Source organism: Bicyclus anynana, chromosome 7 (genome assembly GCF_947172395.1).
Source record: "Bicyclus anynana chromosome 7, ilBicAnyn1.1, whole genome shotgun sequence".
Lineage (NCBI taxonomy): Eukaryota > Metazoa > Arthropoda > Insecta > Lepidoptera > Nymphalidae > Bicyclus > Bicyclus anynana.
Window position 1 is genome coordinate 1850733 of NC_069089.1, and position 16996 is coordinate 1867728.

The following is a 16996-nucleotide window of genomic DNA, read 5'->3' on the forward strand; positions in this document are numbered from 1 at the left end:
CGCGAAATCACGAAGAGGGTGAAAGGAGCACTATACGTGCCCAACTACCGGGGAGAGATCGGCAAACTTCACAGGATCCTCCTACGGCAGAACCCGAAGTATGATATCGGCAGCTGGACCCTACATAATTTCAAAAGGTCGACAGGGAGACTTCCAGGTGTGTTCCTAATACTAGGAATACCCCAGGAAAAGATCGACACCATTTTGGACAACGACAGGAGGGTAGCCTATTCCACTGGGACGATATATCTCAAGTTCTTTGTTGGCGAAGAACTTAGTGATATACCGCCCAGTCAAGCTACCTCCACAAAACAGGACAATACTGAGACAGACGCAGCCGCGAAGACAATCACACAGACAGTTTGTGAAAAACTACCGGACTCTGTACAGGACGGACATGACAGCGATACGACGTGCCCTGGACCAAGTACCGCTCCCTCAACAAGTGGGATGAATTGGGAAGGAACGCGTCCCGAACCAAGCATCACACCATCAACAAGTGGGATGCAATGGGAAGAGACGCGCCCCGGACCAAGTATCACACCCACTCTAGAGGGGTTGAAATGGGAAAGGGCATCAGGCACAGACGCAACTGATTCAGACGACGACGACATGGCGGACTCAGCTCCGCTGTATACATTACTGGAGAAATGTGTCCCCCGGGACGCATAAACTCCATCAATATCCATCTTCAGTAATGTAGACATAGTACAGGCCAACCTCCAGCATAAGATCCTTGCAACGGCTACTCTACGCAAACAACTGGAGGAGGGGGCCCAAACCATAGTGCTGATCCAAGAGCCGTGGGTCAGAGGAAACCGCATATGTGGTTTTGGCAACTGCAACGGTAAGTTTCTTTATGACAGTAAACAAACTCCACCGAGAACTTGTATTTATATACCTCGCTGTATCACAGCGACAATGCTAACACAATTCTGTTTCAGAGACATAACAACAATAAGAATACAAAGTGGCATAGGACAACAAACCGGTGCTAGGACAAGACCACTAGTCTTGGCATCGTTATATCTACCCATAGAAGAACATATACCACCAAAAGAGATGACGGACCTCATAAAATACTGTGAGGACGAAAACACTGACCTCATAATTGGAGTAGACAGCAACGCACATCACACCCTATGGGGATGCAACGAAAACAACAAAAGAGGTGAGCAACTTGTAACATATCTATTAACAACTAATCTTGTAGTTTTAAATAAAGGCTCGAAACCAACGTTTATCACGAGCCGTTCCCAAACAATAGTAGACATAACTCTGGCGTCTAACGGTGTAATGGATCAAATAAGAAACTGGCATGTGTCTGATGATCTCACCTTATGTGATCATCAACGCATCCATTTCGAATTGAACTTGACCACGGCACAGGACACACCACGGAGAAATCCTAGGAAAACAAACAGGAAACTATATAAAACACTACTCCATAGCAACTATGGGAATGAGAGCGAACTCCATAACACTACAATCGAGACAACAAATCAAATAGACAACAACGTGACAAGCATAACTAATGTCATCACGTCATGCTACATAAAAGCCTGTCCCATAAAGACCTGCACAACAAAACAGAAACCAATGCATGCATGGTGGAGCCCCGACCTTGAAAGGAAGCGACATAATCTTAGACGACTGTTTAACAAAGCTAAGAACACCAGGAAGGATGAAGACTGGGATACTTTCAAAGATCACCAGTACAGTTACAACAAAACAATAAGGCAGAAGGACACAAAAATGTGGCGCCGGTTCTGCTCAAACATAGAATCATGTGAGAAAGCTAACAGAGTAAGGAAAATCCTTGCAAAAGACAACGCCCTCATACTAGGCTCCCTAAAGAAAGCCGATGGTAGTTACACAAAAAACGACAAAGAAGTAAGTGAGACTCTTCTAGAAACACACTTCCCAGGATGCAAAATACTAGACTCTGCAGACTGGACAAACATAAATGAAACCTACAACCCAGTAGAATCAGACAGGGAACTCGCCAACAAGATAGTCACACATAACAGAATACAGTGGGCAATAAACACGTTCCACCCCTTCAAATCACCAGGCACGGATGACATCTTTCCGGCCCTTTTACAATGGGGTTTGGAATGGCTAACACCATGGCTAGCAGAAATATACAGAGCCTGCATAGCTTACAGATATATACCAAAACTATGGAGAGATGTGAAAGTAATCCTCCTACCAAAACCAGGTAAATCAGATTACACTGATCCGAAAGCTTTCAGACCAATCAGCCTAACATCCTTCTTGCTAAAAACCCTGGAAAGGTTAGTAGACAGATTTTTACGGGATGGGGTACTGAGTAACACCCCCCTACACCCGAACCAACATGCTTACAGTACCAGCAAATCCACAGAAACAGCCCTACACTCAGTGGTAAACAAAATAGAACACAACATGGAAAATAAATTATCAACACTAGGAGCCTTCATAGACATAGAAGGTGCTTTCGACAAAACCACGTTCAACAGTATAGAAAAGTCCCTTGAACGGCATAATGTACCTCTAACAATAAGAAAATGGATAAATTCCCTTTTATCACTCAGGGCGATACAAATAAACATAAATGGTAAAACTCAAGCCATTGCTGCCAGAGGATGCCCTCAAGGAGGAGTACTATCCCCACTCCTATGGAACCTGGTGGTAAATGAACTAATCAGTAAACTGAACAACAATGGCTTCCTCACAATAGGGTACGCTGACGACCTAACAATACTTATAGGAGGAAAACATGAAAACACCCTAAGTGGAATAATGCAAGATGCACTCAAACAGATAGAAAAATGGTGTACACTTAACGAACTATCTGTTAACCCCAGAAAAACAGAACTTATTCTGTTCACACATAAAAGAAAACCAAACTTTCCAAAAACACCGACTTTATTCAAAGTAACCCTAAAGCTAACCACAGAGGTAAAATACTTAGGGGTAACACTAGATCAACAGTTGAACTGGAAAAAACATATTGAAACGAAAATTCAGAAATCTACAACCATCCTATGTCAGTGCAAACGCATGATAGGCAAAACATGGGGACTAATCTAGTGGGCAATGGAAAGACACAAACACAGGCCACGCAAGCCTATTAACGAAAGAAAAGGCAAACCATCCACAATTAGAGTGGTTATGCGACAAAACGGGAAAACAACACCTGATGGACAAGAAATACAAAATCATCATAGATGACGCGGAAACAAGACCGAATGTGAACACAGTAGAAGTGTACACAGATGGATCAAAAACAAATTTAGGAACAGGTACTGGAGTCTACTGCCCAGAATTCAACATAAACATCACACAAGCATTGGGTAAGAACAACTCCGTTTTCCAGGCGGAGTGCGTTGGAATCACAATTGCGGCCATAGCAATGAACGCAAGAAAGGTAACAAACTTTAACATTAACATTTGCAGTGACAGTCAGGCAGTACTAAAAGCTCTAAAAAAGCACACGACCTCTTCAAAACTTATCTCAGACTGTCATTTAGCACTAACCAACTTAACAAAAACAAACAACGTTACACTAAAATGGGTGAAGGGTCACAACGGCAACACAGGTAATGACAGGGCAGACGAACTGGCACGCAAAGGCACAACACTGAAGGTTGCTGGTCCACTTCCAATGGTACCAATACCCTACAGTGAGTACAAAACATGGCTCCGCAAGGAGACACGAATGTCACACGATCAGTCATGGGCAGACACTAATGAATGCAAACACACAAAACAGGTTCTTCCAAGACTCGACTCACGTTTGACCACAAAACTACTTAAACTAAACCGTAGCAAACTTAAAACTGTTACTGAACTAATGACAGGACACTGTTCACTAAACAAACACCTTTCGGTTCTAGGTATAACCGACAGCCCTCTTTGCAGAGCATGCATGGAGGAAGAGGAAACCCCGATACATGTTATGCTTAGATGCAGAGGTGTATCTGAACAACGCGCAGCACACATTGGATCCCCAGCAACACTCCATGAGGCGTTCGGCGACCTGGGCGGCCTGCTAAGCTTCTGGAGCGAGCTCGGTTGGCTGGAGTGACTCCGGCGGGGACCAGCACCGAAGGGACCTACGTACAACGGCCAAACCTTAGTGGCCAAGTGCGGATAAGGCCCAGGAAGAAAAGAAGAAGAAGAAGAAGAAGATGGGGACTAAAACCGCACATAATGAAGTGGCTATACCTTACAGTTGTAAGAAGCTCAATGACATATGCATCTATAGTCTGGTGGCCAAAAGTGATCCAAACGACAACTCAACAGGAACTTCAAAAATTCCAAAGACAAGCACTGCTATCCATAACGGGCAGTATGTGCACAACACCGACAGCTGCAATGGAGGTAATACTAGGAATTCCTCCATTACATCTCCATATAAAAGAGGAAGCAACGCTTACAGCTCTCAGACTAAAAACATGCGGACTGTGGAAACACACAAACACAGCCCACACCAACATCTTAAAAGAGGGAATACAAATAAACCCATGTATGGAGTGGATATGTGATAAAACACAAAAACAATTCGTGATGGACAAAACATACAAAATCAATACAGAAGAAGCTAGTAACTGCTACACAAACCCTGACACCCTAGATGTGTACACGGATGGGTCAAAGACAGACACAGGTACTGGAGCAGGAGTCTACTGCCAAGACCTCAATATACGGATTGCACAAGCGCTTGGTAAGCACAACTCAGTCTTCCAGGCAGAATGCGTCGGCATCACAACTGCGGCTGTTGCCGTGACCAACAGACAGGTAACAAATTTTAACATTAATATACTTAGCGATAGTCAGGCAGTACTAAAAGCACTGGCAAAACATTCGACCACGTCAAAACTACTGCTGGACTGTCACAAGGCCCTAACAAAACTTGCAACAAATAACACAGTCATCCTAAGATGGATAAAGGGACACAGCGGAATTTTAGGTAATGAAGCGGCTGACGAACTGGCGCGTCGCGCCACGACACTGAAGGTAGTAGGACCCGAACCAATAGTACCCATACCATTCAGTGAATACAAAACATGGTTGCACAAACAAACCATCAGAACCCACGCTGAACTATGGGGCAGTATAACCACATGTAGACATACAAAGGAGGCACTTCCAAGCCCCGACCCAAGGTTAACAAAGAAACTTATAAACCTTCCACGAGATAAGTTGAGAACAGTAGTTGGCCTCATAACTGGTCATTGCCCACTAAACAAACACCTTTCAATTCTAGGTATGACAGACAGTCCTCTGTGCAGAGCCTGCATGGAGGAGGACGAGACACCGCTACACGTTATGCTCAGTTGCAGAGGCGTAACGGAACAACGAGCAACCTACATTGGCTCCTCAGCGACACTCCATGAGGCTATCGGCGACCTGGGCGGCCTGCTAAGCTTCTGGAGCGAGCTCGGCTGGATGGAATAAATCCAGCGGGAACCTACACCGGAGGGACCCACGCACAACGGCCAATCAAATGGCTAAGTGCGGAAACGGCCCAGAATAAAGAAGAAGAAGAAGAAGAAGAAGATCCCCAAGACTGTGATGGACCTGCCAACGCATAACTTTAAGCAATGTGTTAAAAAACATTTACTTAGTCGAGGTTACTACACCATCAATGAGTTCCTTAATGACAAAGTTGCTTGGAGGCCGTTGGATCAGCTTCCACCTTCACACAGGAAGTAAAACTATAAGAAATTGTAATGTTGTCATAAATTATAATTATAATATTATTGTATGATTTTTTTTTTAAAAAGAGCAACTGTTGAGTTTCTTGCCGGTTTGTTCTCAGCAGAATCTGCCTTCGGAACCGGTGGTAGAATCTTTACAAATAGTTAACTGACATATCAAAAGTGCTTGTATACTGAGCCTACTTGAAATAAATGAATTTTTGATTTTGATTTTTGAGCCTATCAAACTTAGTTATATGTATTTTCTGGATACTTCAATAAATAAAACCATTTTTCTTAAGCAAAGGAAATTTGCCAGATAAGCCTAGCAAGTTTCCTTTAAAGGTCAGATACAAAAACAAATGGTAGAAATAAATATTCAGATAGACACAAAAAAATGTTTATACCAAATAAGTAGTTTTCTTTTTTTCTGCAAATAAGGGTTATGTTTTTGCAGTTAATCGGTAGGTATATATTTCATAACAATTTAAGTACGTATATACTCGAATATTTTCACGCAGCATTATAATTGAAGCCAGATATAAAGCAATTCACGATCACGCATCGCGCGTATTATGTATTGTGATTTCTTGGCCAGCGTAGACGTTCTTTTATTAGTAATCTACGTACTCATAAGTAATTACACATTATATTATTTTATTGAGCAATATTTTATTGCTGCATTGCATTCATTCGGTCTTTCAATAACAAAGTCTCATGATTTTATCTGACTGAAGTTAAAGATCGAAAATATTAAAAACTCCATCAATTAATTAGGTAAAAACATATACACACATACGGCTAAAGTAATACCTACACAAAGTTTAAACAGTGAAAAACTAGTGATACCTATTGCCAACTAGTCCATAACTATAAAAATTAAAAATTATTTCTAAACACACTAGGTAACTTTCTATGTAAATATTGCTTTCAATTACTTATGGCATAGAAATGTTATTAGGTGATTCAACGGTGATAAATTATTAAGTACCTAAGTATAGGTAGTCAATACGGTTTTTTAAATATAATTATTATTCACTTACCTGTTTAAATTCAGAATATCCGTTCTTTTCAATATGTTTAATCTTACTACCACGACCCATTTCGAAGTAGTATTGCAAATCCACAAGAAACTTTCTTGAGTAAAAGCAATTTCACAAAGCAGTTTTACGAAACAACAATTTTTTCCAGCACCAAACCAACGTCTACTCTTCGCAATCGATTGTTGTTTACTGTCAAAGTGACAACGTCTTCACTCTTCAGTCGACAAATGTTATGTCAATGTCTAATGTATCGACAATCGTTGTTCCTGATAAATTTTCAATAGGCATGTGAATATATTATATCGATATAGCAAATCGTAAACCATAATTATTTAGTTTTTCTTTCATCCCTTTCTGATATATAAATAGTAAGTATGAGTATAGTTTAACAATGTTAGTAAATACAATTTTGCTTGATATAATTAACACTTATCTTAGTTGTAACACAAGAGTTTTAATTTATAAATCATTTAAATTCCTATTGAAAGTATATTTCTGCTGTGCCAAACGTATGGAGATTAAATAAAACCATAGAAATTCGTCTGAGAAAGGAACAGTGGCTACATTTAAAAGCATGTAAAATCATGGCCAATTCGTGACAAATATAAATGTACCTTTCTATATTTCAGAAATTTCCCTTTAAAAAGTTCTAAAAAAAAGCTATCCGTCAAGGTAATCTTTTACGCACTGTAATCTTTTTATGGTATTCAATTATGTTCTAAAATAATGCAATAATTGCGAAGTTTTATCATCGCGGGCATTGGCTAGTATATAGTATGATGGCTGCTGAGGGGTGGCTAGTATTTAGGGGCCTAGACTGGCCAAATCGACCTCTAACGATGTAATAAGTACCTACAAATCAAAATTAATGTCACTTTAAAAAGTGTTAAAAATTAAAATTTCCTTCTTATCGTAATGAGGAAGGGGAGATTGCCTCAGTCATCATCAGCCTCCTTTAACGGCCCACTATAGGGCCAGGCCTACGACTTCAATTTTTTTTTTGTATTGAGAATTCAGCACCTCCCGTACATTTTTACCAGCAACTTTGTAACTACAAAGATTAGACACAAGTTTCATACCAATTTACAGACATCAATAAGTGCATACGTTTTTAAAATGATAATACACTTCAGTTCCATAAATTTTTTACAGGACTATTTTTTTATTCGGGTCATCTTAATAATTATTGCACTCAAAGCTTCTTCTACAAAACAAATAAAATATTATTTATAAAAATAGTATTTTGGTACATTGATAATATAATTCGTAATGTTCAACAAAAAATAGATCTTTAAAATCTTATTTACAGCAGCTACAGCATTACAAAAACTGATTCAAGATAGAAAAAAATTGAAAATCCGAAAAAAATATATAACTTGGTCGTTTGTCCTTGGGATTTTTGTAAAACTATTCAAATTGGTTTTAGATAATCAAATGGTGTATCTCCTATTTTCGTTTTATCCATTAATTACGAGACATCCTGTATTTGTAGAATGACTACATAGTTTATGACCTTTCCTATATCCCTATACCCCTACATCCCTACGTATGCTTAAATCTTAAAAAACTACTTTTTTTTTGTAATAAATAGAGTGTTTGAAGAGGAAGGCTTATATGTATAACTAGCGGCCCGCTCCGGCTTCGCACGGGTATCACACTAATATTATTAAGGCGAAAATTTGTGTGTAAGTGTGTGTATGTTTGTTCCTCCTTTACGCTGCGGCTACTGAAGCGATTTGGCTGAAGTTTGGAATGAAGATAGATTTCACTTTGGATTTAGACCTGTGTCGATCGCGAATGATCAAATCTCCGACACCCGATCACTACTTGTGCGTGAGTAATTGGGTCGCGGACGTTAAAAACACCCGATCTTATGTGACCCGTTTGGTGACCCGCCCGGGCGCAGACTCGATTAAAAGATCGAAAGGTTTTTGTTTACCATACTAAATTGAACTTTATTTTCATTACAATAACTCTCAAATCTGTAGATCTCGTGAATAATCGGGTCGCGGACGTCTAAAACACCCGATCTTGTGATTCATATAAAAACTCGATCACTCGACCCGACCACGCTAAATTGAACTTTATTTTTAAAACAATAACTCTCAAATCTGTAGTTCTCGTGAATAATCGGGTCGCGGACGTCTAAAACACCCGATCTTGTGATTCATATAAAAACTCGATCACTCGACCCGACCACGCTAAATTGAACTTTATTTTTAATACAATAACTCTCAAAACTGTAGTTCTCGTGTATAATCGGGTCGCGGACGACTAAAACACCCGATTTTGTGAGACCCGTTTGGTGATCCATATAATAAACTCGATCTCTCGACCCGACCACACTAAATTGAACTTTATTTTGATTGTATTAGTGTTATAAATAATTATTTGGCTCAATTGCTTATAATGTCGAATCATCATTCGCAAGTACAATCTGTAGTTGTCTCTTTTATTCGTATGTAAAGGAAGATATGTATTACTCTGTATTTATGATTTCATCGGCTTCATCTCGGGGCTTGTAAAGATATCTCTATTCTGTAGTTGATAATGATGATGACTTGAGTGGTAAATTCGTAAGGAATAAAGTCTAAAATATATATGTAGGTATGTATTACTTTTAGCGATAGTTTTATCTATATAATATATAATAACTTTAATTATTTACATTTTTTTTTCTATATTCATAAAAACATAAAATAAAATTTCCCATTTTTCGAATGTAAATATAGACGATGACTTAATATTATTGTATCACCACGCAAAAGCGATACAATTACAAACCACAATATTTATTTAACTGATAGTAGGCATAACTTTGTTTTGAATCCGTCGGTCAATCAAAGGATCGGGTTCCGGTTCGGGTCTTACGGGTGTTCAGTTCAAATACCTACCTACTTCAAGCCGCGTCGCAACGATACACAAAACCCAAACAACCCGTGACCCGGACGATCGAAATGATCGAATCATTGAGACCCGATCTCCATGAGTATGGGTCGCGATCGACACGGGTTTTACGAAACGATCGAATTACACAGGTCTATTTGGATTAACACATAGGCTACTTTTCATCCCGGAAAAATCCATGGTTCCCGTGTAATTTGTGAAAAACTGAATTACACGCGGACGAAGTAGCGGGTGTCCGTTAGTTATGTATTTTTAGAAATTTTTATGACACTTGAGATTCAACTGGAATTGATTCCAGTTGAATCTCAAGTATAAATTATTAATTTATTTATAATTTATTTTGTACCGTGCGTGAGAGTAAAATTTATGTAAAATAAACGCAATAAAGCCGAATATTTTTGAAAATTATGGTGATAATTAATATGTATATCGATACTTACTGAGGTTCGACATCACTACGTAACGATTCTTCAATGACTCGACTCTCGAGTTCTCGACTCATAGATATTAATCATGACGTGTCATGACTCACGACATGCAGTTCGCCTTTAGATACATTAGGTGTCAAAGCAGTTCGCATACATGCATTTGCGTTTACTAAGTTTTCGGTAGTCCCCGCCACAGAGTAGGATGTTGATGTTGATGATGGAGGCATTCCCGCTTAGCTGCTTCAGTGTTACATTAAGCACAGAATAAATAATGATACAGACTGAGTCTTTACAAGCAGCGCATTATGGCCGGTGAAACCCATAAAAAAAAAACAAATGTTACGCGTGTACGCCAGCGGCATTTACAAACTGTTTTCATAATTTGTATTTTTTTTGTAGATGACCCATATCAAATTTAATATAAGCAATATTAATTTCGTGTACTATAAGGAATTATAATAATAATAAAATAAAAAATAAAATAAGGGTCCAAAATATATTGACAAAGTCGTTCCTTTTTGTGACGTCACTAACATACTTGAAGTATTTGCTATGTAGGTAATAAAAGTCAAAATTGATTAAAATATTTTTGTCAAACGCTCCGTTTGTAAGAGATTTGTTAAAGTGACGTCATGAAACAGTTGAAATATAGAAACGACATACGACGACGACGTCATAAACGACAGACGTCATATTGTTTTTGACAATATGAGCCAAAAGCTCATATTGAAAAAATTCAATTTATAATAAGCAAGTTTGTTTTTAACACTCCCATTATACGCAGGCGACAGGGTAAAAAACTGCGCGAGTGTGAAATCGTGCGTGCAGATAAGTGACGTGGATCAGTCGTGGGTATTTCATTCATCGCTACACGCCCCCCGGTCCGCGTGCAACATCCGGTGTGTTACGAAACGAAGTTGCCAATCCATAGTAGCGTTCTACTACATTGATTTTTTTTTATTATCGTTAAAATGAACTAAGTATTTAATAACATTTAAAAAAAAGAGGGTTAACTAGCCTATTGATATCTTAATAGACTAATATTCAACAATTACCTGTAAAAAATATTCCATCTTTGGCATGGTGTTGGCATTTCCAATATAAAACATTGGGATTTCTAAATATTTAAAGTGATGACGATTTTTTTCGCTATGTACCATAGTTTAGGGGTTTCGCTATCGGTATTTTTGTGCATTATAAGGGTTTAAAGTGCTATTTTAATCTACGGAACCCTACACTACGCGTGGCCCAACACACACCGTTGATACTAGATTAACATTCCACGTAGAGTTCAGCTTTATTATAGGTGGTAGAGTTCAGGGTTACAGAACATCAACCGGTGAATAACATGACGTCTCTGAACGCTGAAAATTTGCGAATTACTTCGACCAAGTCTAAATAGTCAAAGTCGAGTAACAACACTAACATTTATTATATTTTCAACAGTTCTTTTTAAACGAACGTAACAAACTTATAGCTTGGCAAATTCGTTCGTAACATCCCGATGGCCCGCGCGGGAGTTAGCGATGCCCCGCGCGCACGACTTCATACCCGCGCGGTACTACCCCTGCCCCGTGCGCACGACCTCACACCCCGTCCTTTTCCCCCGTCGCCCGCATATCACGAGAGTGTCATCAACAAACTTGCCAAGCTATAGAATCAATTTGTTTAAACAAACATTTGTATGAAGTTCGTGTGGAAAACCAAAAAAAGCCATTACCTTTTAATAACTTTTATTACGAAATACCAAAATATTTTCGTTTATAAACAGACAAACATCAATAATTATAACGTTATGCATGAATTTCGCATGTTAGGGTAGCGCTGTAAGATTACATAAATAAAGTGCATCGATTAAAAATAAAACTTTAGTGTAATACAGTACAGTGTAGCAAGTAGAGTTCATTAAGAAACTAAAGAAAAAGTGTTATGTTTGTATTGAACCATAAACTAGCTTAGTTAGTATTAGTAGGGGAGCCGAAGAGGGGATTTTTGCAGTTACTCGAGCGCGGCAGATTAACATAAGGGACTATACCTTACACATTGTTTAGTACCTCCACCAAGTATCCTTCTTTATTTTAGCTACCAAATGCAATCAGTCCCCATAAAGCTTTAGTAACTGCAAATTTAGCATCCCGGGCTCCCCTACTTGATGTAACATTGCCGTTATTATAGGATGACATGGCTGGCATGCCACGAGTCCACAACTTTATAATGGGCCCCAAGCCCATCAGCATAATGATAAAAAAAACACAAAATGATGTTGCGGCCTCATCCAATGAATACGCCACTGGCCCCATGATACGCTTACGCCACTGGTTAGCGACATAAATCAAAAAGATTGTCATGAAACCTAGAGACTCTTACTAGTAACCAAGTAGTAATATAGCACTAGTTTCCCCCCTATTGCTACAATGTGTTAAAAGCATTGACCTCTTATAATAAAAGGACACACAATCATGTAAAAAATGTCACTTAAAATCTAGCCAATTAGCTTTGGCAGCTTTAGAATTATAGGTAAAGAAAATTATACCTAAAGGTCTTCAAATATAGTCCAATATTCAATGAAATCCCAAATTCAGAGCAAATTAAACCTTAAGAATTGACTATAATGTTGAATTTGCTAATACTACTACTTGAATCAAGTGCCAAGAACATGTGTTTTCATTCATTGAGTGGGGACTTTTTTGGTCGCTGATTGTGCATCCACTTTATAATAGAAGATTGATGGTTAAAAGGTATAAATTTTGAGTAAACACATACTTATAACTAATGCGATCTCATCAGACATACTTAAGCACAGCTCAGTACAAACATCAGCCTTTCATTTTCATCGCAAATATGTAATGAGAGTAAAAAAACAATCTACCCTCTCACAAGATGACAACGTAAATACTAAAATCTTCTGTTAAATTAAAAATTTTATTCTATAATATGCAATGACGGTTTATATAGAGTAAAATTATAGTAAAAATCTTGCAAAGCCAAATTTTATTTTTCTTTATTGATTACTTATTGATGACTTTTAAGTTGCAATAAAACATCTAAAATAATAAACATGGTGTAAAAAAAAAACCTGAAAATGTGTCACCACCTTAGCTGACCCAACATAATGATGATGATGATGATGAATGATGACCCAAAATATAATGTTCCCGCTAATCTCTAATGGCTGGACTGATTTTGACAGGACTGTCACTACCAGATAGCTGAGGTTAAAATAAGTAAATTTAGGCCCTCATTCACATGAGAGTTTTTTAATAGAAGTTAAAAAAATGTTCAAATATAGTATGAAGTTAATGATGTTCAATATTGAAAATGAAACACTGCTCGATAAAAAACGTCCTGTTTATAAAAGCTGTCGTGAAAACATATACTTGAGAATGCATTTGCTGTCTTTAAATGTTTTTTTAATGTCCGTTAAAAAAACTCTTATGCGAAAGACGGCTTACGTAACACAGGTTTATGCAGGCTAGTGATATAAATAATAAAATATAAGCATTCTTCTATGCAGTGATGTGATAAATAGACCATTTGAAAGCTACAACAACCGTCAATGCATTTGATACAAATAATTTAGTGACTAAACAGTGTAAAGATTCTTGGTAGCTGAGCTGTGTTTGACCATGGTGTCTCTATGGAGTTGGAAGCCAATTTTGCCATGGATCCCGAGCGATTCTTTAAGTTTCCTGCCGATTTCCAAGTTTGCTTGCTGTTTTGATGTGTCAGCAGTCCATACACCTGAAAATTAAAAAAAAAATTACAATCTATATACTAGGTGGAACAGACAAATTCAAGCAGATTACAGCATTTTGAACAGACTTAGTTTAAAGAACTAGTTGCAAGGATGAAGTTGGTAGGAAAAGTTATTAGTTATTAGTTAATCTTATTACTTAATGCACCATTTTTGCAATGAAAGCATTGACCTCTTATAATAAAAGGCGCACAATCATGTAGAAAATTTCACTTAAAAACAGGCCAATTTTGCTTTGACAGTTTTAGAATTATTGGTAAAGACCTATAAATATAATCCAATATTTAATAAAATCCCAAATTCAGAGCAAATTCAACCTTAAGAATTGAGCTTAAGGTTGAATTTGCTAATGTGACTACTTGAATTGAGTGCCAAGAAGTTGTGTTTGGCACTCATTGAGAACATTGACAGTGAGAACATTTTTTGGTTGCTGATAGTGCATTCACTTTTTAATTGATGAATGAAAGATATTTTTATTTTATTTTTAGTATTATTTGATCACAAATGCACTATAAATGTAAAAAATACTGACCAATCTTATCAAGCTTTCCTCTCACATTTACGACAGCACCACAAATCTCTTCAGAATGATCAAAGTTTTCACCAATTAGGAGAAGAATCTGCAAAAGAAATTTAAAAGTAAAAAAAAAAAAAATTTCCCTCTTGACAGTTGTTTAACTACATATTTTTATAATCAAACTACTAATTTCATTAAACAGATTTATAAATGAGGGCAGTATTGGACAAGAAAGCCATTCACCGTCCAGCAGCTCAGCAGCATCAAGCAATTTAGCTCGTACTTTTGGTATTACACTCGTGGGACTCTCGCAATTTGTTTGCTGTGATGGGATGAAACAGAAAGCAATGTGTAGACAAAATAACCTTGTCATCTGATCTTAGACCATAGATGCAGGCTGTTCCGTTGTTTCAGTTTTTTTTTTGTCCTTGGAATCTGCGATCAGTCATTAGACTAGGTGAACTGTAACTTTGGGGAGGTTTTTGATAGGACAGGCATAGGTCCGTTGTCACACTACTCATGTAGCATGTGAACTTGTTTTAATAGCAGAGGATTGTTTTGCACATTGATAAATTAACTGAATACACACCATCATACCTTAAACAACATCAGGTTTGTTACTTATAATACTTACCACATCTAACCAAAACCGATCAAGATCAGAGTTACGTTGTTTCTTCTCAAGACTGATCAGCCAGCGGCCACCCATCTTGTTGGCGTCGTCCTCCCACATGGGACGAATGCCCTGTTTGAATACAGCATAGTCGTGACCTTGGCGCAGCTCAGATGGTTGCTTGATATGGTGGTACAACCTGGAAAAGTCAAGTGTTGGCTTTAGTTAGATAAAGGTAATCCAAATCATCATCCTCATTATCAACCTACATTTGGCTCACTGCTAGCCTTGAGTCTCAGAATAAGAGGGGCTAGGCCAAATAGTCCTCCACACTGGCCCAATGTGTATTGGCAGAAATCACACATGCAGCAAATTAATAAAATTCTCAGGTATGCAGGTTTCCTCATAATGTTCATCCTTCACCATTTGAAACACGTGAGATTTAATTTCTTAAAATCAACTCAACTGAAAAGTTGGAGGTGCATGCCCCCAACCAGATTCAAAACTACACCCTCCGGAATCAGAGGTAGAGGTCATATCCACTGACCGCTCATGGCTCCAATTAACCAAAGGTAAACTAATTAATCAAAAGTAAAAAACATTAATAAAGTTCTTTTGTATATGCTCTAGCAGACCTGACAGATGTTGAATTTTTTTTTAAATTCTTTTACAAGTTAGCCTCACTACAATCTCACCTGATGGTTAAGTGATGATGCAGTCTATTATGGAAGAGGTCTAACTTGTTAGGAGGATGATGAAAATCCTCACTCCTTTCGGTTTATACACAACATCATACCGGAATGCTAAATCGCTTTATCTATACATCTTTGCCAGTAGGGTGGTAACTAGCCACGGCCCAAGCCTCCCAACAAATATCCTAATAATAGAAATGGAAATACTTGCAAGTTTAATTTTCCAAACTTGCTTCCACAAAAATTGGTCACTACCCATTATGAACATTAGCAAAGCTAATATTATGAGTTTCCTAGGGACTAAAGGAAGGAATTCTTAATTTTAGCTAAAAAATCTGTATCATTAAATTAAACTTATTCTTTAATTTACTAATTGTAAAAAAGATTTTACAGATCTAACTGGTAGTACAAACAAACATACTGTTTAACTTTCTATACACAAGTATAAAGGTATCAAATCCTATTAAATATAGGACAGGACAAAGAACCCAAAGCTGTAAAGCCAGTTAAAAGTCAATCGATAATCCGATTATGAGATACTCACCGCCAGAAATCTTCTACACAATCAAATGTGGTTAATTCAATTTGGTTCTCCTCCCATGTTTTGGTTCTGTCGTTGTCGTAAAACCATAGGCTCCAAGTGTTCTGCAGGGGATGCTTTATAGTAAAATCTAGGGGAATTTCTCCACTGCTGTTGTTCTTAGTATCTGCGCCCGCTGATCCCTTGAATGCACAAGTCATTTTTTTTTCTTAAAAATCAACCTAACCTAGAACTCTCTCAACTTTTGTATTAAAGTTACTAAGATATGTAGTTATTAGTATAACCGTGCGGATTACGGAACACTGAATACGTTCAGTAAATCACGTAAATCAATTAATTACGGCCTATCCGGTAAACATGCACTAATAATACAGTGAATGAGTGAAAGTTGAGCGAGCCACATCAGCAAAGTATCGACTATATTACAGTAACCCGTAATGTATATTGTTGTTTGAGGGTAGAATATTAATTTTTAATACTTCTAACGTGGTAAAACTTACCTCAACTTCTTCAGCGTTATTTCCAGCCATGTCACAAAATTCCACAATTCCTAATTTTTTTACTAAAGAGACAGAAATATTAGTGTTGCCAGGCATGTGATTTATACAGTTTAAAAATCAATTAAATTATGAAAATAAACATTTTACTTTTCTAAATTCTACTCTATTGAAACATCATGGAAATTGGAAATAGAAATAGATCCTCTCTTCACGCATCAAAATGACAAAATCTCATGACTATTTCAAATAGCACATGAACTATCATTCGCTATAATCTGTAATCATAGAATAGATATTAATATTCTATGATCTCA

At 37.7% G+C, this 16996-nt stretch overlaps 3 protein-coding genes across 6 annotated transcripts in view; 1 reads left to right on the forward strand and 2 right to left on the reverse strand.

Annotated features, from left to right (window-relative positions):
- LOC112047388 (triadin) overlaps window positions 1-6933 on the reverse strand; it is an 18335-nt gene extending 11402 nt beyond the window's left edge. Inside the window, exon 1 of the mRNA XM_024084502.2 lies at window positions 6731-6933. Coding sequence (XP_023940270.2) covers window positions 6731-6790 — 60 coding nt within the window. The 5' untranslated portion in view covers window positions 6791-6933. The remainder of the gene's footprint in view (window positions 1-6730) is intronic.
- LOC128198218 (uncharacterized) lies at window positions 198-5977 on the forward strand. 4 transcript variants are annotated; one of them, XM_052882401.1, is made up of 3 exons: window positions 198-847; window positions 945-1171; window positions 5255-5555. In XM_052882401.1, the coding sequence occupies exons 1-3, from the start codon at window positions 825-827 to the stop codon at window positions 5443-5445; spliced, it is 441 nt and encodes a 146-aa protein (XP_052738361.1). In that variant the 5' UTR covers window positions 198-824; the 3' UTR covers window positions 5446-5555. The 4 variants fall into 4 exon arrangements, 2 of the variants coding, with proteins under 2 accessions (XP_052738361.1, XP_052738360.1); XR_008250952.1 differs by lacking the exons at window positions 198-847; window positions 945-1171 and adding an exon at window positions 3081-4711 and having other exon boundaries at window positions 5255-5977; XR_008250951.1 differs by lacking the exons at window positions 198-847; window positions 945-1171 and adding an exon at window positions 3081-4785.
- A 4848-nt stretch (window positions 6934-11781) lies between the features above and the next one.
- On the reverse strand, window positions 11782-16841 carry LOC112047404 (eukaryotic translation initiation factor 4E). The gene is made up of 5 exons (XM_024084521.2): window positions 16683-16841; window positions 16186-16364; window positions 14971-15148; window positions 14352-14439; window positions 11782-13806 (listed from the first exon to the last, which is right to left on the reverse strand). The coding sequence occupies exons 1-5, from the start codon at window positions 16776-16778 to the stop codon at window positions 13649-13651; spliced, it is 699 nt and encodes a 232-aa protein (XP_023940289.1). The 5' UTR covers window positions 16779-16841; the 3' UTR covers window positions 11782-13648.
- Window positions 16842-16996: the final 155 nt, after the last annotated feature.